At 38.3% G+C, this 25787-nt stretch overlaps 1 protein-coding gene across 11 annotated transcripts in view; it reads right to left on the bottom strand.

The window, feature by feature from the left end:
• Positions 1–14502: 14502 nt before the first annotated feature.
• The window catches only part of SENP6 (SUMO specific peptidase 6), an 85379-nt gene continuing 74094 nt past the window's right edge, over positions 14503–25787 (bottom strand). For 6 of the 11 annotated variants that reach the window (XM_071741531.1, XM_071741528.1, XM_071741527.1 and 3 more), the window contains 5 exons: positions 23076–23179; positions 20860–20948; positions 18516–18584; positions 18146–18296; positions 14503–15462 (listed from right to left, as the gene is read on the bottom strand). In XM_071741531.1, the coding sequence (XP_071597632.1) occupies positions 15253–15462; positions 18146–18296; positions 18516–18584; positions 20860–20948; positions 23076–23179 (623 nt within the window). In that variant the 3' untranslated portion in view covers positions 14503–15252. Of the gene's footprint in view, positions 15463–18145; positions 18297–18515; positions 18585–20859; positions 20949–22246; positions 22388–23075; positions 23180–25787 lie in introns of all 11 variants that reach the window. The other 5 variants (XM_071741530.1, XM_071741523.1, XM_071741529.1 and 2 more) reach the window with 1 other exon arrangement.

The raw sequence follows: 25787 nt of genomic DNA on the forward strand, positions 1-25787 counted from the left end.
CCTGTCCTCACCACCCACAGACAAGCACCCACCTTGGCAGGCTGTTCACAGGTGGGGGCAGAGATGCTCCTGCTTCATGGCAGAACTGCCCTGCCTCCTCTGACCCTGTGAGGCAACAGAGGTGCTGCCTGCCTTGCTGCTGACCTCTGCAGCACCTGCCTACACCCAGCTACTCATCCCAGCAGCTGGTGCAGCTCAGCTGGGCAGCATTGCCTCATCACGGCCAGCCAGGGTGTCACCCACAGCTGCCCCTCCCTGACCTGCCGTGCTGGAGTTCTGCCTTCCCTTCCAGTCCCTTGGCTTTATGAGCGCTCATTCCTCGCATCGCCTGCTGGTTCGTCAGCTTTCCTGTAAACACTTTGCTTCTCTTCAAGCAATCCTTTACGAGTGGCACAGTGGCCCTGACTGTACGCACAAAGCTTCTTTGCTCTTCACCCGATGGACACAGAACTCTCGTGTATTGTGCTGACAGAGGGAAACCCATCAGTTCATACTTCAAAATCCCTCCTGTTTTCCTTTATTCTTGCAGCCCTACCAATGTTTATTTAGCCTGTGTGTGCTTTATTGCATCCTTTTTGAGTCTTTGGACAACACCAGGGACACTGAGTAAAGAAGCCAGCTAATAAATAATTTAAACAAAATGTTTTCCTCCAGCCATGTCAACCCCTGTAGATAGGATAGTTATAACCATGCCTTGGCCTCTTTTAGGGAACAAAGAGAAAACCCAGGGGGCTCCCTAAGGAAAAGTTCTATCAAGGGTCAGAGTGGATGTACACACTAAAAGGAAAGTGGGAGTACACAAACTGCCTGAGTAATCCTGCATCCTGGGCAGAGCATGGGTGGAGTTAAATCCTGTGTCCAGATTAATATTCCCACAACTCCTGAAAGGTGCCATGAATTCATTTTGGTTTTTGAACTGTTCCACACACTTGCAAAGAAGCAAGGTGAATTTGACAGCTATGCCTTCACTTGATGTAATTTAGGAATGTTGAACAATTTTGACAAATCAAAATACTGTAGAACTTCTAGAGAATGAGAGTTTACCTTTGGCGTTACCTCTTAGGGGAGTATTTCATATGCTCAGCTTTACTTTTATTTGTAAAAGACAGATAAGGATAATTATATCTGGAAAAAGTAAATGACTGGACAACTAAATGAAAATGTAAATTTGCTGATTGAATAAAACTCCCTCTGTTAGCAAAACAGGATACTATGTCAGGAAGCAGCCAATAAAATATTTTAAGTTTAAACAAGCCAGTTGATTATATGGCACCAGGGAAGCCAAGCAGTGCTGAGCACTATCTCACTATCTGATGTGCTGCTCCCTTGTAGGAGGGGTGTGTATCTACTCCCTCTTTCCTCCCGGGGAAACCTAAAAATAATCTGAGGCACAGCAGCATCTGTTCTGTAAATCTTCTGGGAAAATACAGGAAAACTCACACACAAGTAAAATCTGAGTGTGAGAAATTCAACCTAAGAGAGAAGATGGAAAGGAAATACAAGGCAAAACATATTTTACTGTATCCATTGTGTGTATTTTGGGTCAGTAGGCAAGAAGCATTTCCAATTTAATTCCTAGGGAAGTTGGGCCAACCTCTGTAATTTCAGTGTAACTTTTCAGAACATCAGGAACAGTGTGGGTAGACTGGAGATGCAAAGCAATTTTTTTTTTCCTTAATAGATTTTTAAAGGACAGACACAATTTGAGGCTGTGAGAGAATGCAGAACACCTTTCACATCACCTGGTTCCTCCTGCCCCTCAAAATGTCAGGGAAGGGAAACATCAGTGGGAGAGCATCCCTTTGGAGCTGCAATGCACAGGTGAGGTTTGTCAGCATGGCTGTAACTCCAGAGCAGGTTCACATCAGGCCACGCTTGTCTGCTGTGACAAACAAGAAATATCAAGAACAAGTAATAGACATTAGCACTATCTTAAGTATGCAAATTTGATAGACTAGAGAGCCTAACAGGAATCTCACGAGCATGCCACAGGCAGGAAAGTCCCTGAGACAAAGCAGCACAACATTTCAGCAGGACTATTGACATCCACACGTGCCACTTTGCTGCAGCCCTGCTGCAAAGAACTGACAATATCCCAGATATCTGAGTTGTCTTCACTCCCCCCGATATTAAAACTGAATATTTCAGTATGAATTCAGGTTGTTATACATTATAATAAAGTTTCTTGAAGGGTTTTGAAAGCGTCTAGGGAACAAGTCCTGTGAGGAGGGGCTAAGGGAACTGGGACTATTTAGTTTGGAGGAAGCTGTGGGCAGGCCTCATCACTCTCTTACAACTACCCGAGAGGAGGTTGAAGGAGGTGTGTGCTGGCCTCTTCTTTGACAAATAAATACAATAGTAGAGGAAATGGCCAGAAGTTGCACCTCGGGAGGTTCAGACTAGATATTAGGAAGAATTTCTTTACCCAAAAGAGTAGTTAGGCAGCTGAATGGACTGCCCAGGGAGGTGGTGGAGTCATCATCCCTAGAGGTATCAAAAAAACTGTATATATGAGGCACTTTATGGCACACTCTAGTGGGCATGGTGCTAGGTTTTTGGTTTATTTTTAATCCTGGATGGACAGTTGGACTCTGTGAACTTGCAGGTCCTTTCCAACTGTGACAATTCTGTGATTCTGTCAGGAAAGTTGTCTCATCTTTGTTCTTTAGAAAGGATGGGCAGGTAAAGGATCACACTCAGAAAACCCTGGGAGGATATTATATATGTTTTGTCTTTAAAGAATATAATAAAATGTTGTGGCTATTTAAATTTCTATGAAAGCGAACTCTTATGTATAATTCAGTTGATCAAAATTTAGACCATTCAGTATTAATACAAAAAGGTAAAGGCTCTCACACTTGCATGGCTAGAAATTTCAATCCTGAGTTAGTTGTTCTCAGTGGTTAGTATTGTGAGTGTTAAATTTCTCTCCCTACACTTTATTATGAAATTGTAAATGCAGAAATCAGATTTGACATCAACTGCAGGCCTTTACTCTTCAAACAGAAAGCTTGTGTTTAAATCCTGCCAGTATTAGCTGGTTTTCCCCATGGAGTACATGTAGCTACAACTGTTTTACACATCACATGTAATGGGTAAAATTCTGCCTATAAAAATGGCCACAGGCGGTGTCTTAAGTCATAGACAATGACTTAATGAGGCCAGAAGTTAAGTTATTTTACATTGCTTTGTTGGCATACCCTAAATATATACAAATGTGACATGATTACAGTGCTATGTAATGTGGCTGTGTTAAAATACTTTACAGCTTGTCAGCATCAGCTCCTGGAGTTTCCTGGCTGTTGAGAATTTCAGTTTAGAGCCTTGGTACTCTCTAAAATTATTTCATATTTTTGCAATTCATTTCTGAAAAAATCAAAAAAAAATGGGCTTAACCTCACCAGTTCTAAAAGAGTTTTGGGTTTACCCCTGGAGGGTTTGCAAGTGTAGCTGTTGTGGCTGGCAATACAATGTATCTGTTATTTGTCTGGAAAAAAAGATAGCTTGCTGGTGTTTGCAAAAAGAGCATTTCTAACTGGCTTAAGGTTTAGCAGCTAATGTTCAGAGGCAAAAAAAGGACAAGAAAATTTGCTGGCATTTTAGCAGCAGTAAACTTACCAGCTCCAAGATGATGTTTCTTTCAGGATCAACCTTTGGTTTCTTTCCAAGGAGTCTTACTCTAGATAAGTGCGAATAATTTCCTTAGCATGTAAATTATTTACTGGAAACTGGTGTGTAAGCCTTATTTTATCTAATTCCTTTCACTTAGTGCTATAGCTGTCTGACTTTGACAGCTGTGAAGTGATATTTTTTCTTTCATTCTTTTATGTGAACACCTGTTTTTTTACTACACCTATTCTTTTTTAATACTTCTAATACTTTTCCATGAGCCACTCTTATTCCAACAGCTTTGTTCAAGATACAGAAGATTTTTAAGGCAAGAATTTAAAGTCTCTTTGTTTCATTTCAATTGGCAATAGCTTCTTATTTTTTGTTATCAAGTATGTTTGTTAGGGAAGGTTTATGGTTTGGCATTTCTACTCCTAGCAATGTGTGACTGGTTACTGAAACTGGGTTTTTTCAATGGAGGGTAAGTCTTTTGGACTGGCCTCATTTTTCTATTTTCTCTCCTTAAGGATAATTCAATTAAGCAAATAGATTATTCAGAATTGTGAGTAGCTCCAGAGAAATAGACTTGTATAAGTAATAGCATGGAGGGAGGTAAGAGGAATCTTTAACTTTTCCAGTGTTAGGGAAAAAGTCTTGTTTACTTTTAAGAGCAGATTCATTCCATAAACCCAGATAGCAAGGACAGGAAAATGAGATTAAAGTACCCCAGAGTAGCTGGAAGATGTTCCTAGATCATTCCAGTATGTGAGGACAGATGGATTCCATTCCTGGAGAACACATCCCATGTCACTAGGGAAAAGATTTGCTTTTGTTTTTGCTTTTGCAAAAGTGTCTTTGCAAAAGTATCATGGGCCCCAAAGTCTAATGCATATTAGAAGTAGAATGGGCTCCAAGAGTTTTGATAATTCATCTGGAGGACAGGGAGAAGCAGCAGTGTAGGAATGAGAACCTAGTAAAAGCCACATAGATAAAACACCATAGTAATTACCATCATTTGTTGGTTTGTTTGGGCTTTTTTTTTTTTTTTTTTCTTTTCCCCACTCTCCCAGTGCACTCTGTGATCACCTATATAGATTTCCTTATTGGTGATGAATAGTGATTGTCCATAAAATCACAGCAAGCTCATAAGAAAGAAATGTTTCCTGTATTGAATAGCTACAGATGCCAGGCGTAGGGCTGTTCTTCCTCCACAGAGCAGAAGCTGCTCACCTGCAGTTAAATGACCTTCAGTATGAATGTGGTAGATCACTCTACTGATAGCTTCTCACACTTCTTAGGGAGTGGAGACTTTTTTCATGATTTTTGTGGGGATATTATATACTGTGAGGATATTTATATATATTTAAATCTTTTTATAAAGGCCACTGCTCATCTAAGCATGCTCCCAAATTACTGTCTTCTGTTAAACATAACATGAGGACTTTTCTACCATTCCATTTCAGACATTTCATTTTAGGCATTTTTAGCTTCAGGTTTTGAGCCAGTCTTGGGAAAGGAAAGTTAAAGATGAGTGAGTGATCGCCTTGAAATTCTACCACATCTTTGGGCAGGGACCAAAGGAAGTCTTGCAGTCATCTAATTTACAAAATATGGGGATCCAGCTGTGGTTCTCCTATGCTTTGTGTTGATGCAAGAAAGACAGAAAAAAAAAAAAAAATCTCAATTACAAGGCAGCTTGAGGAACACACTGCTAGGCTGAGAAGGGAGATGGCTGATGCTGCTTAGACAATAATTAAATTCTGCAATGCTCTTGCAGGTGCCTCTCTCCTGTATAGCCCTCACATATCACTGAGTGGTCATTATACAGAACAGAGACAGTTTAATTTACACTGAATAAATCCACACTCGAAGATGTAGATTCTGCCATTGATACCCATCTTGGCAACCCATCCAACCAACTTGCCTGGGCACCATTTGCTGCATGAAGAAAGAATAAAATTTTGCCAGAAGTGGAGGCTGCCAAATAAGCTCAGCATTGTTTCAGCATCTCTCCCTTTTCCTTTGCAGTGGTGACACGTGCACTTGAGTGCTACCCAAAGCACAGATGAACTAAACTTGCCTCTCCACACCCTTTCACATAGGTGTACTACCTAAATTATCTTAAATCTCACCCCAAGTGTTTTACTGCTGGTGAACAGCCTGAGAGTTGGATTTTACACCCACAGTTAATTCTACCACCTTGCAATAGACTTTAAGTACAAGGTGAGGCAATCTTCAGTGAGAAGTTACATACCCACTGCACCATGACGTTCTCTCCTGGCATGCTTATTTGGCCCAGGGAGTGTCAAATTGCCCAGTTCTGACTCAGTTACTAAATCTGCTAATAATCTGAATCACTTATCTGTTCACAGATAGTTCCAGTAATGGGAACCAGGTGGAAAAGTCTAAAAATAGTTTAGTTAATGCCTTGTGAAACAACGCATTGGAAACAGATGCAAAATGGCAACTCAAAGGTGGACATCCAATGCAAATACTAGGAAATGAGGTTTTGGCATTAAAAAAATCCAGCTTTGTGCATTCAGAAGCCTATAACAGTCCTTCTTATAAATCAGCTTCTCAGACAAATGAGAATGAACTTTCTAAAATTAAGTTTGAAATTGAAAGATAATTCCTCCACTTCCCTGAACTCAGGGGATTTCTGGCTATATAAACAGGCTGCTGATGACAATAATTTAGTCTCACATTGGCTGAAAAATGAGGACAGTTTTGTATAGCAGCTAAGTGGGACACAAACGAAAGTGTGTCATATGAGCAAAAAGCAGAAATAATTAATAAAACACAATAGTTAATATAGTTGACAAGTTCTAATTTAAAGCACATCTAGCTTGTGTTTCCCCAAATTAGCTGCAGTTAAGTCATATTTTTGTTCTGCAGTCACAGATTTCTTTTGTCTGTAGTTATGACACTTTGTAACCATTTTATAAATGCTTTTTACAAGGCACTAAAATTCCCTATTTAATAATTTTAAAAGTTATTAATTTAAAGATCTCTCTGCTGAACAGAAAGAATACACAAATTATTGAAGAAAAATAGCAGGTATAAAAAAACTGCTGTGTTTTGCCTTCAGTTGCTTGTAACACTTTCACTAATCTTCAACTGCTCAGTTTAAAATTTTACAGATTAGGTTATTTACTGCAAATTGAATGTTATCTAAAATGGTTCTGCTCACGATGACCAGAAGCACTGATTAAGCTTTCCGAGAAAGTCTCTTACAGACTTGTAGTGTAGACTTATATTCAGTAAGCAATTTGTCTGAATGTGCCTTTTGCTGTTAACCTTGCAAAGCAACCAGATTTAGCCAAGCTGTGAATTTATGAGTGTTACTTACGGGCTGGCCTTCAGCTTCATCCTCAGAGCAGAGTCCATGGAAAGAGCTTCTGCTGCAGCACTGCCAAGGATTTCCTTTGCAGCCACCTTGCTCCTGCTAGGTTTGCCACACCAAGTAGAGAAACTGAGGGCAAGGTCACAGAATCACAGAGCAGTTGAGGTTGGAAGGGTCCCCTGGAGGTGATCTGAGCCAACCCCCTGCTCAAGCAGGGACACCTTCAGCCAGTTGCCCAGGACCATGTCCAGATGGCTTTTGAGTATCTCCAAGGAGGGAGATTCCACAAGCCCCTATGGACAACCTGTGCCAGTACTTGGTTACCCTCACAGTAAAAAAGTTTTTACTGAGGTTAAGAGGAAACTTCCTGTGTTTCAGTGTGTGTTCATTGCCACTGGTCCTGTCACAGGACACTGCTGGAAGCAGGCTGGCTTTTTCCTGTTTTCATCATCCCTTCAGGTACTTGAACAATTCAATGACACCCTACCCCTGAGTCTCCTCCTCTTTAGGTTGAAGAGTTCCAGCTCTCTCAGCCTTTCCTCATAGAAGAGACACTCCAGTCCCTTAATCATCCTTGTGGCCCTTCAGTGTACTCTTCAAGTATGCCCATGCCTCTCTTGTACTGGAGAATCCAGGCCTGAACAAAGTATTCCAGGTGAGGCCTCACCAGTACTGAGTAGAGGAACCTCCCACCATGTGCTGAGGGCTCTTCCCAGTGCAGTCCTGGGTACTGTTAGCTCTCTTTACAGCAAGGATGCATCACTAGTTCATCTTCAACTTGGTGTTCACCAGGACCCCAAGGTTCTTTTCTGCAATGCTGCTTTCCAGACAGTTGGCCCCAAGCATGTCCTGATGCCTGGAGCTGTACCTGCCCAGGGTCTGGGCCAGCGGGTCCAAAGGACCCAAACTTCCCTTTGAAGGTTCCCACCAGACCATTTCACCAGGCTGTTGAGGTCCCTCTGAATAGCAGTAGAATCCCTCAGTGTATCCACTACTCCTTCCAGTTTTTGTGTCACCTGTACCCTCTGTCCCATCATCCAGATTGTTAGTGAAGATGTTTGAACAGGACTACACCCGGTATTCATCCCTGGGACACACCGCTCCTCACAGGCCTCCAACTAAGCCTGGTACCACTGATCACCCCTCTCCAGAGCCAGCTCTTCAGCCATTTATTCAATCCACCTCACCTTCTGCTCACCCAGACTCTATTTCCTCAGCTTCTCTGCTGCTGAAGCTCCTTTGGCAACAGAGGATCACGAAGGAAAAAGACAGCAGTGGCCATTTTTCCTGGAGTGTTGATTGAAGAACTGAACTTACGGACATGAAAAAAGATTAACAGATGTAGAGCAAAGACTGGGAGAAGAACCAGTGAAGAAAGGGTATCATCTGGTCTTTGGAAGGAATGATAACAGCAAGGGACAAGTGGTGCTGGGGCAGAATCTGTAACAATCACCAGAACAAGCTCTCCCAAGAACAACACTAAGATCTGAAGTGCATCAGTATCCCTCTGCTGTTGGCAAACAACCAGAATTATCACTGGGATTTGCACACCTTGTTTTCATCTCTACGAGCAAGAAAATGACAGGATACTATGACTGCTTACAGAGTAGCAAGAATCAGAACTGTGGAATTGGTTCTATGAGTGACCACTGTATACTAAAAACCCAATTATGCAAAATATTCATTGAGCAAGACAGTTAAAAGCTTAAAACTTCACAGTAAAGACAACTACAAGCTGTTTGATTCCTGTTGTTCCCTTAAGAAGGTATGATTACAAAGATGTATTTCACATTGCTAAATCAATTAAATACTGCATTTCAGACACGAACACACGGCCCTCTGCTACAGGAAAATTATCTGATATTTGACAGCTACTTAAAAGTGTTTCTAGGGGTCACTAGCAATGTTATTTTCAGGTGCCCAACTTGAGACACTTAGGGTCAGCCTTGCAAAACAAGAAATCAAGTGACAGCTCAATACAAGAACCAGAGGAAGCCCTTGCCTGTATTAAGATCAGAGCAAAAATTGGACCACACAATTAAACACTCATTTTGACACTGGTCAATTAAATTTCAATCTAGGCAAACAGTCCTCCTAATCACAAAATCAGTTTCTTCCTTCAAGTAGCTAAGTAAACAACAAGTATCTTTTTAAAGCTTGCTTTTCAACATCCTCAGGTCAGAGTAGCTGGAGTGTGAATTTCAGCAGTTTAGTTGGAGTAGCTTAGCTCAGTCCTCCTTCCCTTAACTTCAGCACTCAATTTGCATAAGGAAGGTAACAGCATCAAGCAACTCTGACAAGATAAAGAGTGAAATAAAGATCACCCTGTCTAGCTATTAAGGGGCCTGAAAAAATTAAGTGTCTAGGTAAAAGTATTTGAATTAGACAAAAGTATGACAAAGGGAACCTCCTCTGGCTCAGCTTACTTGCTTTAGACAGGTGACAGAGACACAGGGATGCAAGGTAAGATAGTGAAATCTTACTATACTGCATCCAAAAAATACTGCATTAACTGCATTAACTGTATCTGGAAGACAGAATAATTAGGAGCAGCATGAAAAGTCACCATACAGTAAGGTTTAGAGCAAAAAACAACTAATAAATCTGGGAAGACTGCCCTTGCAAAATAAAAGCCATGCTTCCCTGAGGGGCTGAGCAGAAAAAAGGGGTATCACTTTCTAATTAGATATCAGATCCTAAGATGTCCATACAAACATGTTCAACACATTAATTCACACATTTGATAAAAATGTTTTCTTGATTCTGGAACCTAAACATTCGTTTGCAGTGAAAGCAGTTTTAAGTTTTTTTTTCAAGTCTAGAAACTTCAGTGATCTTGTAGGATAAGAGGAAGCTGTGCAACTTCTCACGGCCTTTTATTGCCCTTTTGTAACACAGACAGATACTATTACAATATTGTTTACAAAGCAGTTTAAGTTACTTTGAGCCAAGGGAACTTTTAAGTAAAAAAACATATTCCAATTGTTTGCACTCCAGCGTAACTTATGTTTCATTTAGTGTCATTTTGTGAGAAAAATGTTCATTTAGTGTCGTTTTGTGAGAAACATGTCATGATTTTAACAGTGCTCTTTTGGGGCTGGCCTGTCTGATTTTCTTGTGTTACATAACCACTGATGTATAGCATGAAATAAATTTCCAAACCTGAAACTAGAGAATGTGAAGTTTTTTAGAGCTAAAGTAATTACTCTGTTTTCAGCCTGCTGCATAAATAATGAGCTCATCCTAGAGCTTTAAATTCCCAATGATGTATTTTCTGAGAGTTCCTACAATTAATGTCAGGTTTTTTTTCATTATATAATGTTCCTATCCAGGCTATGCAGCACTACATCTTACATACATGTAAAGATAAGGGAAACACAAGTTAGTTCTCCAAAATATGATTCAAGGACAAACCTGATGTAAACAGACATTGCTATATAGCTTGATTTAAAAACTGTTACATTTGCAGGACGATGAGGGTAGTTTATGAAACAACTTGTAAACTATTGCTGTGAGTCAGCATCAGTATATTTAGTATGTATGCACTGAATTGGTGTCAGTATATATGCAAAAGTAAACAAAGTTCCTAAACTTAGCACTATATTTAAACAGACAGTTTTGTGTAAACAGTTGATAAACACCACTAAATTAAACCACTGGGGAGATCTAACATGTTTTAATTTCTGGGTTAAAGACCAGAATCTAAACATACCCCAAACACAAGACGCTGAGGCTGGTCAGAGCAGGGTTGCTTTTCCCTTATGCAGGGAAACAGATATTCACCAGAAACAAACTAACCTGGCTCCCAGAAACCCTAAAGGTATTCAGCCAGCTTGCACTAAAAGAGAATCTGGTCCAGAAGATGATTAGCATCTAAATCTATGATATAATGTGCAAATGGACACATGTACTATGTGAATTTTACTACTCCATTAAAATAAACAATATCATTATAAGGCACAGCCAGTTTTCTTTGTTGCTGTTTTTCTTCTCATAAACAAGAATCTTTTATTTAAAAAAATAGTAACAGTCATCTAGCCTCCCTTCCCTTTGTATACTAATGAATGTTTTGGGTAAAGTCATACCCCAAAGAACACGGAGAGAATCTGATCACAAAACCCAACAATAAGATGAAGGTAGAAAAAAAAATTTAAAGTCTTATTTACTAGAATTTGGGTACTTTTCAATCCATATAACCTTCTGATCATGTAAGTTCATATATGAACATCTCATACACCTTTTTTAGCACCATGCATCACAAATAGCTCTGTTTACTCTCCCCCAAGTACACCAACTACAAGCCTCACAGAAAAAAAGAAAGGATAAGCACTACCAAAGCAACAGCCTGGCTGTTGAAATCTAGGTTGTGGGCTAGCAATTACCCAGACAACTGAGTAAAAAAATCCCCAAGGTATGTTGTACATTACCAAGTTTCCTTTTGTAACCACAGGTCTGCATAAATCCACATGCAAATTTGTTAAATGCAAGTAAAATCCAGCCTGTCAGAAAACAGACCACAACAGAGAGAACAGTCATTTTCCAGGTCACATCCTCACTTAACTGGACTGGAGCCTACAAACCAGACCTCTTTCATCACTTTGAGCAGGCATGACTGAGTTAAGCAGAAAGGATTTGGTTTTAAAATCTGGTGACAAAACATAAATAAAATGGCTGTTACCTCACTCTTACAATTTCTAAGTTGCAGTTCATAACATCAGCTCCCTTTTGATTTCCAGAGGCAGAGGGGAAGGGTCGAAGGACTCAAGAAGATGAAGTCACTTTTGAGAACCTGTCACTGCACAGAGGTGCTTTAGGGGTACTGAGTATGAGACAGACTGCTACAAAGTGTCATACCAAAATGAAATAAAATCCAGTATCCATATTCCAGTATCTTCCATCCTCAGGGCCACAAGAACAAGTACTCCAAAGAACAAGGAGCTTTATAGCTACTTCTGTTCACATGCTAAAGCAAAAGTATCATCAACAAATGACCACGTAGAACTTTAACCAGTGATTGAAAATATGTTCTATTTAAAAATCTGAAGAAAAAATTACAGTGGATTGGTAACTAAGGAAACTGCAGCCATTTGTGCATTAGAAAAGTCTAGTGAGTCACTCCAGGTTCCAGAGGAACTATGTTAATAGGAATTAAAAAGCATGTATTCAAAACAAACTTCTTTGTTTTTACTTATTTGCTATGCAAAACATTAAAAAAACCCCAACAAAACAAACAAACCAACTTAAAATCAACAGCACGGTTTTCTTACATGGTATAAAGTTTGCTTGCTTTTTTCACTGAATATTTTAGAAGTTAGTCGTCCAAGATGAGAATGTGGTGCAACCTCAAAAATCAACAACACAGTGCCTGTGTTTGGAGTCTCTGGTCTTTGGAGTGTGCTCAGTTTCTTAAGCAAGAAAAATAGGAATGTCACAAGGGACTACTTAGATGTCTCTTCTGCTTTTGCAGCTATCCTGCAAATGTGCACCAGAAGTACATGCATTTTTTATGCTAAGTAATCTAAAACTTTTAACAGAATTCCTAACTGTTATTCTACCCGAGGTGAAAAGCAATACAGACAGATACATTTAATTAGGCAGCCATCTGATACCTCAATACCACCAAACACCGTCATGCTACTCCTAAAGCATTTGTAATCTTCAATCTTATAGAGGAATATACAACTCACCACTTTCCTCAGAGTGTATGTGTGGTCATATAATTATTAAATACACATTTCTAGTACCCACCCCATTAACTTCCACTGAATAAATCTGATTCAGGAAATTCACCAGTAAAACTCCTGGTTAGATTTCAGAACACTGTAGTGTAGCTCACCATTATGTTAAGAACAAATACCTAACAAGCACATCTGATAATAAGCTTTTAAAACCAAGTCAGTAAGGTTTTAAATAACTCATTCTTAATTCTGTTTTTTTTCTATTAACATCACATTTTATTAAAAAAATAAGTCTCCTATATTTAACATGTATATTAGCTTGCTGTATATGACTGAAGATCTCAAGACCTTTAACATTAAATGATAATAAAATCAAACACTTTCTTCACAGCTTTGAAAAAGGGGAGGGAGGAAGAGAGGGAGGACAGGAAAGAGTCAGGAAAAGGATGAAGCACCAGGCCATTCCTAGCAAGAGAACCAAGTAACTCTACAGCATCTAATTATGAACCTGCATCACAAACATGAGAAAAAGGAAAACTATTATATTGGTCAAATTTGGACATATTCCATATAATTAGAACATACCACTGGGAAAGACTAGTCTGGTAAGGAGTACATTGTATTTGAAATTGTCTCTTCTTTATTTCCAAGAAATTAGTTTACTTCCTTCTCCACAAGCCATTGCTGATTTACTTGCATTATTATAAACTATTCCAGTATGCCACTTGCACTAAAGCCAGATATACAAGACCCTGCAGGCAAACAGTCTGAAACTATTTTATCACAGATTTTCCCCAACGATGGCAAGAATACTGGACAAATCTGATGGAGGAAACAACTTGGAGGTGTGTACATTATGCATTTAATTTGTAGTTCAGAAGACTGCCCCCACATACTTTCAACAAGAAACCTGTGTAGGAGTCATCTCTAACATAAGGTATACATGGTGCTTACATATTCTCCATGTGGCCCGGGGTCTATGCAAGAAGAAAGAGATAAGGGAAATGAGTAACTCCCCTAAATCCCGTGGGTTATCTGTGCAAAAGATTAGCAGCTCATGGTTGTATTGCAACCACTCTGCCTTGGAGAGCCAACTCCCCTTTTAAACAGAGGGTGTCACAGAGCAGAAGTGCCCTGGCAGTAATGTCATTACCAGCTGTGTTTTCAGAGAGAATTTAGTGAGAATGACAACTCATGGAGAACCTGAAGTACTGGGTTAGACTTGATCTTGTGTATAAATAGTGATCTCAGGGGACACAGAGTTCAGCTAATGCATTCTCTGCTTCTTCTGTTTGGGAGAAGGGAATGACAAATGATATTCCCAGTAGAAACATCACGAGAGAAAATATTATCTGCAAGGAGGGATCTCTCTTCTCTCGTCAGATTTCCTGGGAAAAGACAGCTTCTGATTCCCTTCAAAGATACCTACATTAGCAGAAAACTGGATATATATGCATGAACCAGCTCTTGTTTTCCTTATTTGAATACCAAACCCTTTCAATAATAAGGATAAAAGGCTACGTTTGCAGTTTAAGCAACGATGGCATTTAGGATTATTGTAAAATCAAAATACATTGGAATTATAAAAAAAATTATCCCAACATTAGTCTGATGCTACCTAAAGCCAAGAACAAACAAGCAAGCAATGAACACCGGTATTTTGGTTTTTTGCATGGATATTACAAAAAATAGTAATCATACACTTTTTTTTTTTTCTTTCTAAATGTTCATTACTTAGATAAAGCACATATGAATGTAACATTCAGAATTGTAACATAGAAAATGTAATGTGGGCAATCTGCTATTCCAAGTACACTTACCAAAATACAATTTTATAATGAAGAAAGTCTCAAAATACACCTGTACAACAACTGGGATCCACAAAATATGATTTAATAGTATCACTCAAGATCACTTCATTGAAACCACTTTTATAATACTGTTTGAATAGTAATCTCTGGTCAAAGAGCATTCTCCCCCTTTCCCTAGCACATCCCACTAAAGCAAGGGTGGAATTTCAATTGAAATGCGTATCTTTTAAAACCCCAAATCTGAAGCAGTCCTATTAACTATTATACTGCCTACATTTAAGATACTGGGAGGATGGTAATCACCCTCTCTGAGGCCGTGGTACACTGAGACACCCATATTATTGTTTGTAGCACAAGCAGAATAATCTTGTAAAGGGCAACTAAATAGGGTCAAAATATGAATTACCTCTACCAAACCATTCCCTATGTGTTACTTAAGCCTGTAACATTATAACTTCACTGAAAAAGAAAAAGCTAACCATTTTATCCTATAAATATTTTCTTTATTTGCTTTATGTTTAGAAGTTGCTATTTAAGTTCTATTAACAGAAATACATAACAAAAGCTCCCTAACAAGTGGAAAAAAGTAATTACAAATGCTGAAAAAGTTGGCCTCATTAACATATGTACAGACTTGCTTACTTAATACACATCTTTGTGGGAATTAAATCATTTTATGACACACATTTATACAGGCATTAAACATTCCCAAGTAACTTTGAGCAGAGAATACGCCAAATCATTAGTCTGGGCAGACAGAAATGTGTATTTCAGTTTTGATTGTAGAGCTAACATGCAACAGATACAACATTCAGTCTGAGCTGCTGTTGATAAGTTGTTCTGTTTTTTCTTGCAAAGATCTTTCCATTGAACTTAGGTCCTTTTGTCCCTTCTTTTCTTTGTTCTGCTGTTCCTGCAGCTTCAGGATTATTTGCCTTATTTCTTCTCTTTTGGTTTTCATTCTTGGGCGTGGAAACCAGTCTGTTAAGTTCATTGGTAGCTCAAAACTCAGAATGGGATTCTGAAAAGAAAAGTCATTTGGATATTATAGTAAGGAGGTATAACCTAAAAGATTGGAGGGAACTGTAGTGAGGAAAAGTACATTCTTACTCATCTCAGTCCATCAGCCTGGAACAAAATTTGTGTGTTCGGTATCTATATAATAAGGTAAAATCAGTCAAGCTTCAGTAACATTCATCCAGATCACAGTTCTAGTTATAAAAGTGCCCAAATCATCTGCTCAGTTTGCTAATCTTTTAGATTAAACATTTTACTGCATAAATGTGTAAAATTCTTCTAATTAAAAAAAATTATCTATATTACTGATATAGCACATTTTTTAAAGCAGCATCAAAATCAAGAGCTGGCTAAATACTCCTGTCCTGTTTAGGAACACAAGCAACTAGGAAAGTCAGTTTTACATTTCACCCTAAAAAACATAGCCTGTAAAAGCTCCTGGCTGCCACCAACTCTTTTTAGACTTAAATTCTGTTTTCTTGCTATAGGCTACCCATCCAATGATTATTAGGAGACATTAACTATGCTACTGCTGTGACACAATTGCACCCTAACCAAACAACAGTTTATGGAATAGTGCTTTCTCTAAAAAAAAAATTCCTTCCTTTCTGTATTCCAGTTTACAGCATTAACAGGGTTATTTGTCTGTGAATGACATCTGCCCATTGAGCTAACACTAGCAAGGCTACTTGGTACAAAAGTAGTCACGTTCTGCACAGGAACATGTCAATGCCTAACATTGCACAAGCACACCAAACAGAACATCAACACAGCAATAAAACCCTCTGTGTTTAAGTGAGTTTGCCAGGGAAGCTGGCAAGCACCAGCAGTAAGCAGCCATCAGAAGAATGACACTAAAAATGCAGAAATCCAGGGGCAAAAACTGATTAGGCTTCCCACTTTTTCAATTATGAAACAGGCCAGACAAAGGAATAAGAACATTAACAAAACCACTTGTGTGGTTACTCACAATATTTCAACTTAATCTGAACACATCCTCAACCACAGCTTTTTGTTGTTGTTCAGTTTCGGGCCGAAAAGCAGGAACACGGGTGAGAAGCAAATTCTGCACGAATTCTTCTGCCTGGGAGCTTCCCTCTTACTTAGCGAGTTCTTTCCTGGCTTCCTGCCGCGTCCCACACCCCCCAAAGCCCCAGCTCCTCCGCCGGGGTCCCAGGCCCGCAGGTGGCAGCGGCGGCACCACGGCGGCCCCTGGTGGCGGCAGCCGCGCCCCCGCCTGATCCGGCCCCCCCAAAGCAGCCCCCCCCAAACTGCCCCAGGGGAACTGGGGGACACGGCCTGGCAGCTCCAGGTAAGAGCTGCATCTCCTGGGCCGAAGGGCACAGCTCAGCACGCACGGTGTTGAGGGTGGGGCTGAAAAACCACCTGCTGTGAGAGATGTCAGGTATGCTGCTTATTACACTGCCTATCCTGTGAAGTGAGTAAAGGTTTTAAAAATACAAGTCATTATTTTAAGCCTTATTATTAAAAAGTAGATACTATAAATCCACAAAGAACAAAAAGAGGTGCCTGACTAGTCCACAGGCATCAAATGAAACACCTCTCCCCACATGCTACCCATTCAGTTTGTACAGCTGCTGAAAACAATGAGTCTTGGTACAATCTTAATAATACATTAGCAGCTGAAATTATTACTTCAATAATTGTAAGATAGCCAAGTGCTGTGCAGCCAGTTCAGGTTTTCCTTTCCCCCTTGTGTTACTTCTGAGAACAACCTGTGATTTGCTGTCTGACACATGTGCCATCCCTTTCCCCCGGCAGACAAAGCTGCTGCAGACCGAAAGACCTGAAAATCCCTGGCAGCTCCAGGGATGCAGCCTGATGTGACTCAATCAGTTTTGCAAGAAGGCAGATGTTCAAAATATTAAAACTTGGTTGCTGCTCACATGGCCTCTGTACAAAATAGGAAGTACTCAAGGCAGGTTTTAAGCTCTCCAGGGCTCATTGGTAAAGCAAAACCATTTATTACTACATGATCAGGTCCTTCCAACCTGAACCACTCTATGATTCTGTGTTTGTGCTTCATTTTGCATAATTCACTCTGCTATGGAATGCAAACTGAGTGAGTGTCCTATGCAGGCAACATCTCACTTGCCCATCTTCTTTCTCACAGCCCAGACCTGAGGGTGATCCTCTTTCTACTTGTCAAAGGAGCTGCAACACGATGGCCAAGACAATTAAAGTAAGAGTTTAACTGATTTGTTCAGTGGAATCAAGAATTGGCTGTGAGCTGTAATTATTCCACTTACATGTTTTCACGCAAGAAAGAGTCTAAAACAGCAATGTCATATTAAAGTATCTATACAGTCACATTCCTCAAGAGAAAAAAGAAGTTTTTTTTAACACATCTTTAGTTCATATTTTTAACTCAAATTTGAACTCTGTTTCTTACTGGATATTTTTAAAGGGTATGAACTATAAGAATATAAAGGAAAACTCTAAGCATATTTTCTTAACATCTCAGAAAATTCCATGGCTTTCCATTTCTGATGCTTATGTGTAACTAGCACTGATGACCACCATTACATATCTTAATGCATAGATTAGTTTACACTGAATAATCTAATAAATAGCTCTAAGAACCAAACTGGACAGCCTTTTAAAATTTAAAATTATTTAAATAGCTCATCTCTGATTGCTTCAGGAGACAAAGTAGATATACATACCTCAAAAAAGCTCTCCACATACTGCAGGATGTATACTCCACAGTCACTAAAGTTGTTCTGTTGTGGCACTTTTGGGTTGGAACCTTTCATGACATCTTTGGAAAAGCTTCTTTTGTTGCCTTTCCTGACTTCCCATTCCACCTCTAAATATCTGTAATAGAAGACCATGCAAATTAAACCTTTTTTTTTTCTTGAAGAATTTTGAAGAAAAAAAACCACAACAAAAACAACACAACACAACACAACAAAACCTCCCAACCAAACAAAAAACAAACAAAATCAAATCAAATAAAACCAAAGCAAACCACAAACCAACAAAACAAAACAAAAAGCCCAGAAACAAACAAACAAACCCAGGTAAGCAACTTACTCCCTTAGTGTTTTCACAACATTTGACCGGGAAGGGCCTCTCAGTGAGTCCATGAGCAAAATGCAGGGCCTAAGAGAGAACACAATTTTAAAGTACAAAGTATTTTACAGAAGTTTTTTAAACAATGTTACATGGGTAGCTATGAAATAGTTTATGGGGCTACCTATGGCGCTGCCATAATCCCCTAATTTGGATAACTAAATGCAATGTTATCTTTAGATTTAAACATACAATAAGTACACTTAATAAGGAGCTTAGAAAGTACAGTACTGTCAGACTGAAAGCCTTTATTACAGGCAAAAACTAGCTGCTTAAAACCTCCTCAGGAGACTTGGGCTTGTTTAGATGCACAAATTATCCAGGACACTGGCAGGAAAGTAGCAAGTAAGACACAGAACCCACAAACAGCCTTCTGGAGTAGCAGCTGGAGGACAGGTGGAACAGTGCACAGCACTGCAAATGACACCAGGTCTGCATGTTCAAGAAATTATTCCAGCCAATGAATCTGAAATCTACCTCATACTTAAGCAAAACCAAACAGATACTCTATTTGAAAGACTTATATAAAATAAAATATATATATATATATAAATAATAAAATATAAAAAATATATTATATTAAAATATATATATATATTATATTAAAATAACCTATCTATAAACAAACATCTTCTAGAGAACCAAGTGTGCATGAACACTCTCTTCTTGCACAGATGCTTACATCCAACTAATTCATCTACAGGACACTACCTTCGCAGTAGCCATAAATACAGCAATCATACCAGTCACCCTATATGCTACAGCTGGTTTTATACAAACCTAATTCATACCACAGTTCAGAATCTCAACATTAAATACAGGATATTATTTTAAGGGATAGATAGCACGTACATTACTTTTCGCAAGACTCCTGCTTTCTCTTTTCTAACAATAACACACATGTATCCTTTACAGAAACTGCAAACTAACAAATTCAGGTCAACTACCTGCATGCATTTATGTATAGGTTTGTTTGCATTTAGGTTTGCATTTAAATTAATTTACATGTATGTAATTTTTTAGGCATAAGCATATAATGACTTCATTAGTATTTGCTTTTACTTGTCCTCAATTTCTGTTAACATTGTAATTCTTTTTTAAAGAGCATTGTCTACATAAACGTGTACAATCTGGGGGAGCTGGGAGGGGAAAGGAAGAAGGGGGTGGAGGGGAGGGTGAAGGGAGAAAGAACTGAAAACCTTCTCAAGGTATTTTTCTTTTTCATATAGAAGGAATTTAAAAATATGTGATTATTATTTATGTGCTGTTAAGGACTTTTGATATTTGACTGTCAAAGATCTTACGAAACTTCATGTCTGGATTAAAATACTGTCTTGTGGAAAGTATTATGTGTAGTTAATCCACCATCAGAATGAGACAAATTTAGCCAAGCTATAATCAGAAGCTCATAAATATGCTTAAAACTCACAACATGGATAGATTTTTAGCCCTTCATGAAAATGTATTAAGAACAATTCATATATGTTCCATATAAAGTATAAATTTACAATTTTATCCTGCACCCTAAGAATGTTTTGTGAAAGCCTGTACCTTTCTAGTAACTATTATAATTACAAAGAAATAGAAAAATTGACAAATAAAAGTACAAACTACATTGTAAAAACAGCAATAGTAGTGACAGTATTTCTAGATTCAGAATCATGCATTTCTTCTATGACACCAAAATGCAAGTAAATGCAGAAACTTATTATTAATAAATAATTTCTGGGTTTCAAACATGAAAAAAAAATTTTTTTATTAATGACTGAAACAAGTGAAAAAGCAAGTAAAAAAAAAAAAAGGAACTGAATTTAGTATTGTACAACATCCTTATTAGGGAAAAAACAATAATACCAAGAACCGAGAAAGAAAATGCAGAGCACCACCACAAGCAGAAATCAACAATAAAGAGTAACAGCTTGAACATTTAGATAAGAAATGGGTACAGTTAAAAATTATTCCCATTGTCCTGCATTAATCTGAACAGTGACAAAGGTTTTCTTCAGTAGTAGTTTAATTATTTTCATGGTTCTGCACATTCTTTTTCTAGGATTCTTAGTCAATCTTAGAATAAAACAGCTTTATTTGAAGAAAACAACCTTCAATTACCTGAACCAGCACACAGACCTAGCAGAAACCCAAAAAGCTACTATTTTAATCCTCGTTTCACTCATTACATTTTTTATTCACTGAAGATTATGATACTACGCGGTATAAAATTCTCTCTCAAACACTGACCATTTTCCAAAATTACTGTCTCTTATATTTCATATTCTTACAAAATTTCAATTGTTTTAATACTTACTGTTTGCAGATAGTAGGCCTCAAGTGCCATTGTCCCATTTCGGAATTACAGTTATCATCTACAAGGCCACCATCATCACTACTGTCTTCCTACAGAAGCAACACGTTTACAGGTGTTTAAAAGCAAATATTGTTTTTCAAACATATCCAAAAGAAAATATTATTATACTCACCATTTTTATTCAAGATTACTAACATAAATTTCATAAAGAAGTGGTAGCTTTAATCTGAAACCATTCATTGTAAAGTTACCAACTTTTAATCACATGTTTTTTCAAATCGCTGCTGGAATGACAGCATGAGTGGTGCTATTTATTTAATGACTGCTGAACTAGAAAAAAGCTGCTGGACTATAAAAAACCAATATTTTCAAAGCATTGCTGGCTTAAAAATGGTGCATCACTATTATTTGGTTAATCTAAATTATCAATACTTTCTCTTGCTAATGATTACTAGAAGCTTATTAGTCAGTTTCATGTATGCTATGTTCTAGATGAAATGAGACAAAATCTGCACTGAACTCAGAAGGTAAAATTTATATTTGCTCCAGAATACATCAACTTGGTTGTTAGGGCAAAGGAAATTAAACTGCTGTGGTATATCATGGGTTGCAAAACAGTCATGCCACAAACCTGGGAATGTCCTTTGACCTTTTGATTTCAGTACTGATTGCTATGAAGGATATCGAAGTTTTACGAACAAAACCATTCAGTCATTTTATTTAAAAGTATCCCAGTGATCCACAGTTTCTTACCCTTCTGCTGAGCTCACTATTACTATTACAGACTATTGAGTAACAGAGAAAGAGATACCTTCCAAAAATGGGAACTCCTGAGCATGAGTTGTGAAATTTTTGGTAAGAATTACGTATGCTTTGCTACGATGCAGGATCCTATGACCAAAATCTGCATGCTATGCAGTGAAGATGTTACCATACTAGAAACCACTTCTTGTTCCAAACACACTTCTTTCTGTTGCAGCCTCAGCTCTATTTTTGGCAGATGCTAAGGTGCACTCAGCCTGTCACAATCTACCATTTCTATACCTGCTTTGTGCATCAGTGACAGTTTTAGCCTGAGTTAAATTCTAAGCTACACTGCAACAAAGGAACTGAGCATCTTTTCCTAATCTCAAGGAACACAGCTGGCCCTGTGCTTTCTTCCATGCCTTCGTGCCATGCACTTCCAGATTGAGAACACTCTACTACTCATTCTCCATCTTCTGGGAACTCCTAAATGCTACCAGGTAGACGGAAAAGCATTTCCATCAGGCAAGAATCATAGACCCTTTAGACAAGTGGCATGACAGGTGGGTTTAGCCTGTATGAAAAGTAGAGCTGGGCTTTAACTTAAACTGGAGCTTTTACACGTGTGCACGCATATACCTACTATTTCGACACCATTACAAATAGCTGCAGACTTTGGTAAATAACTCTTTGTTCTGGACTCAAAGGTGAAAAATAGGTAATTCCTAGACTGTCTACTTGATAGCCGCCAATTCTTTATTTCAGACAACTGGGAGTCAGACACCTAGAACATGAACAGGAAGGGCAATTAGGAAGAGTAAATGTGTAACTCCTAGCTTGCTCAGATGGAACTCACACTGGAGAAGCAACAGGGTTATGGAATAATGCCCTCACACCCAGTGATGAGTCAGTAAGGGATGTTATTATTATCAGTCTTTCCACAGCTCTAACATCTAAACACTTCCAATCTAAACAAGAACACTACTTGATTATAAATCCATGCTGTTTACATTTGCTTAGCAGAAGCACCAATGAAACAAAACAAAAGAAAAACATCTACATATGTACATGTACATATGCCTATTTATGCCCAGAAAATGCAGCTGAAAGAAGAGCAACTTGCTCTTGGGTCTGGCAGATAAAACTTGGGGCAGGGGAGGCGAAATGTGGTGACTTTTAGAGTTTCCACTAAAATCATTGTGTGATACTGTCACTATGCAAAAGAAAAAAAAAATTAAATGCAGGGTCAGTAGGTTCCTATTAAACAGTTTAATAAACAGCTGTACAACCCTCTCCTGACAGCTAAATATGCAAGTTTTTTTTAGGTAACCAATGCTTTTGATTTAACATTTGTAAAGATAACTAGCTTTAGACAACCCACATTTACAATGTGTACAAAGCTTTTAAGCTGCCAATTCAAGAACATAACACAACAGTTCATATTTCTCAAATAAAATTGCTAAATTCTTTACCTGGGTATCTTGATCTTCAGAAAAATCTATAAGCTCATCTTCAGTTAGTTTACTGCCATCAGCTGAGTCCTCACTATAGTGCAGCCTGATTTTGTGCAATCCATCTGTATCAATCACAGACAGTAGAATATTTAAACATAAGATACTACATCATCTTTGTAGACCAAACTAATTTTAAATATCTTGTATTTGCTCAGGATTGCTCACAATGACTCTGTGATACAGCTGACATAGTTTATTATTTATGCATATGAACAACAGTGGAAAGTTTCTTCTAGGTAACAGCAGAAATTGTTCCTTTTCTGTGAAAAGCCTAAATAAGAATAATTCTAGAGATCTACACTAAACCCCACTATGAATCTACCCTAAAGATCCCTGAAGCCTTTACAACAGTATAAACTGGTACTGCTACCAAAAGGGACAGTCTCACTGGTCCCTAAAATGTGCTTTTTCTCACCTCTTGCTGCTTCCTTCCATGACATAAAACACATCCACACACGCAGGACCAAACTGAGAAAGTCAGTCACAAGCTTATTACTTTTTTAACTTGAATCAGTTCCTTGATCAGCTCTTCACTTATATGAAGACCTGTACTTGTAGAAGGGTAAAAGCAGCCCAGAAACACACTGCTGGGGAGGTTAGAATGCAGGATCAGCTCTCCTGGGAGCAGGAGCTTAAAAATCTTTGTGAAATTTCACTGTTTGCTACATAAAGAGTATCTGTAAATTTATTCCTTACTGCCTCTATATATCTAGTCACTTGGGAGACAACATCAGGAGAAATCAAGAATAATAAAAGTTATACCCATGAAAGAGGCAGAAACAGATAGCTACAGGCTCACTAGTCTTACTATCCTACCATAATAGACTTAGTTTATTATTTTTCCCCACCAAATCTGTTCTATGTGGGAATAAGTGAATAATTAATAACCCAAAATCTTCATAAGAAAACTTTTTCCTTGACAAAGGCTATACAATACATCTAAATGATCACAAAAATAGAAGTGTTTATTATAGTGTCACTGCAGGATTAGTGAAGAAAACCAGGATTTCTATATGAACAGCAAAGAGGCCAATGAAGTAGCTAATGGAAAAAATGGAGGAGACCTGCATCTGAGAATACTTCAACAGAGATGTTGAACACTTTGAAAAGAGGTTATTAGTGGAGTCCCACAAGGACAAACTTGGGAATTAATCTTACTCAGTATCATTGAAAAGACCTTAGCACAAGAACTAGGCCACATACAAATGTGACTTATTGCTGACAGTTTCCTTAAAAAATAAAAACTGGTTTTGAGAAGAATCACATCTTGTACAAGAATTAAGCAATTAAAAAATGGTTAGTTAAGTAATAAAAAAATATAAAATCTGAATTATTTCTTCGAAGTTATTTAGGTACCAAGTCCTCCTGATTTAAAAGTCTAACAGTAGGATTTAGTCTGAGATCAAGAAATGTAAGTTTAGGCTCGCATGTACAGCAGGCATGTAGGGTCTCACACTAAGTGGAAACCATAATCAGACCAGAAAGCTACTCAACTGAACAGCTACTCTACATCTGCTTTAGGATGAGAAGAGGTGGTCTCTTGGTTTCCCTGACTATCCTAACAAAGAGGCACCTGCAAGTCTTTCCAGGTGTAGCAGGATAATCAGAATGTATGGATCTGTCTGAGTAAAGAACCAGACACTTCTGGAGCAACAGCTGAAGACTGGGCAGAAAACCCAAAGCCTACGTCCTCATCTTCCTTCCATCTGGTGGAAACAGAAGTTTATATACACAGCACATATAAATTTAGCTGCCTATATTTATGCTCAGTGTCAATCTCAAAGTGAATCTCACTCATAAACCTGGACTCTGACCCCTAAGAATGTCTCCATTAGTGAAAGGGTGCATCATCTGCAACAGATGAGCAAAAGAGCCTGAATGTATTAGTCAGCAACAGAATGACCATCAGCCACCAATACAACACAGCCATGAGAAAAATGTAAACCTAGCAAAAATATTTATCATACATTCAACTAGTTACATGGAAGTAACAGCATCCAAGACATAAAACTATATCATAAAGCAGCATTATCATAAAGAGTAATAATCACATATAAGATGAAAAAATTAGAAGAGCAGATCTACACACACCCTCATCCACCACAGCCACTACCCCAAGACCTCCTAGAAGTGACAAATTAATAAATTTTGTTTAGAAAGTAGAAGAATGTTTATACACAGATACTGAAGTGGTATTGTCCTCGAGTATACAGATTAGACCATGTGATTCATAATCTTTTCAGATCTTGTACTATAAGCTATCCAATTACTTACTGTGTATACTACGTCAGCAGGAATACTATCAGTGACTGAAATTAAAAGTTTTTGCATGTCCAGATGTTTTGTAGCCTGTGCCTCAAGGGGATCCAAACCTTGTAGCGAGCAGAGAAAAAAATCCTTTCCTAGTTTTATCTGCCTTTAAAAGTATGCCATTTCCTCTGTCCACTCTGGTAGAAAAGCTGTTCCAGATGACTGAAATCAGCCTCCACAGCAGTGATGAATGGAGAAAACCTCTCTAAATGTTATGGGGAGGTCATGTTGAAAGAATTTATATGTATAAGTTTTAAATTATTTTTTTCTTACTCTTTTTGCATACAGGACACCAACAAACTTAATGGTGTTCAAGCAAAAACTCAAATGCTGGAAGCCACTGGCATTAACATTGTTCAA

Source organism: Heliangelus exortis, chromosome 3 (genome assembly GCF_036169615.1).
Source record: "Heliangelus exortis chromosome 3, bHelExo1.hap1, whole genome shotgun sequence".
Lineage (NCBI taxonomy): Eukaryota > Metazoa > Chordata > Aves > Apodiformes > Trochilidae > Heliangelus > Heliangelus exortis.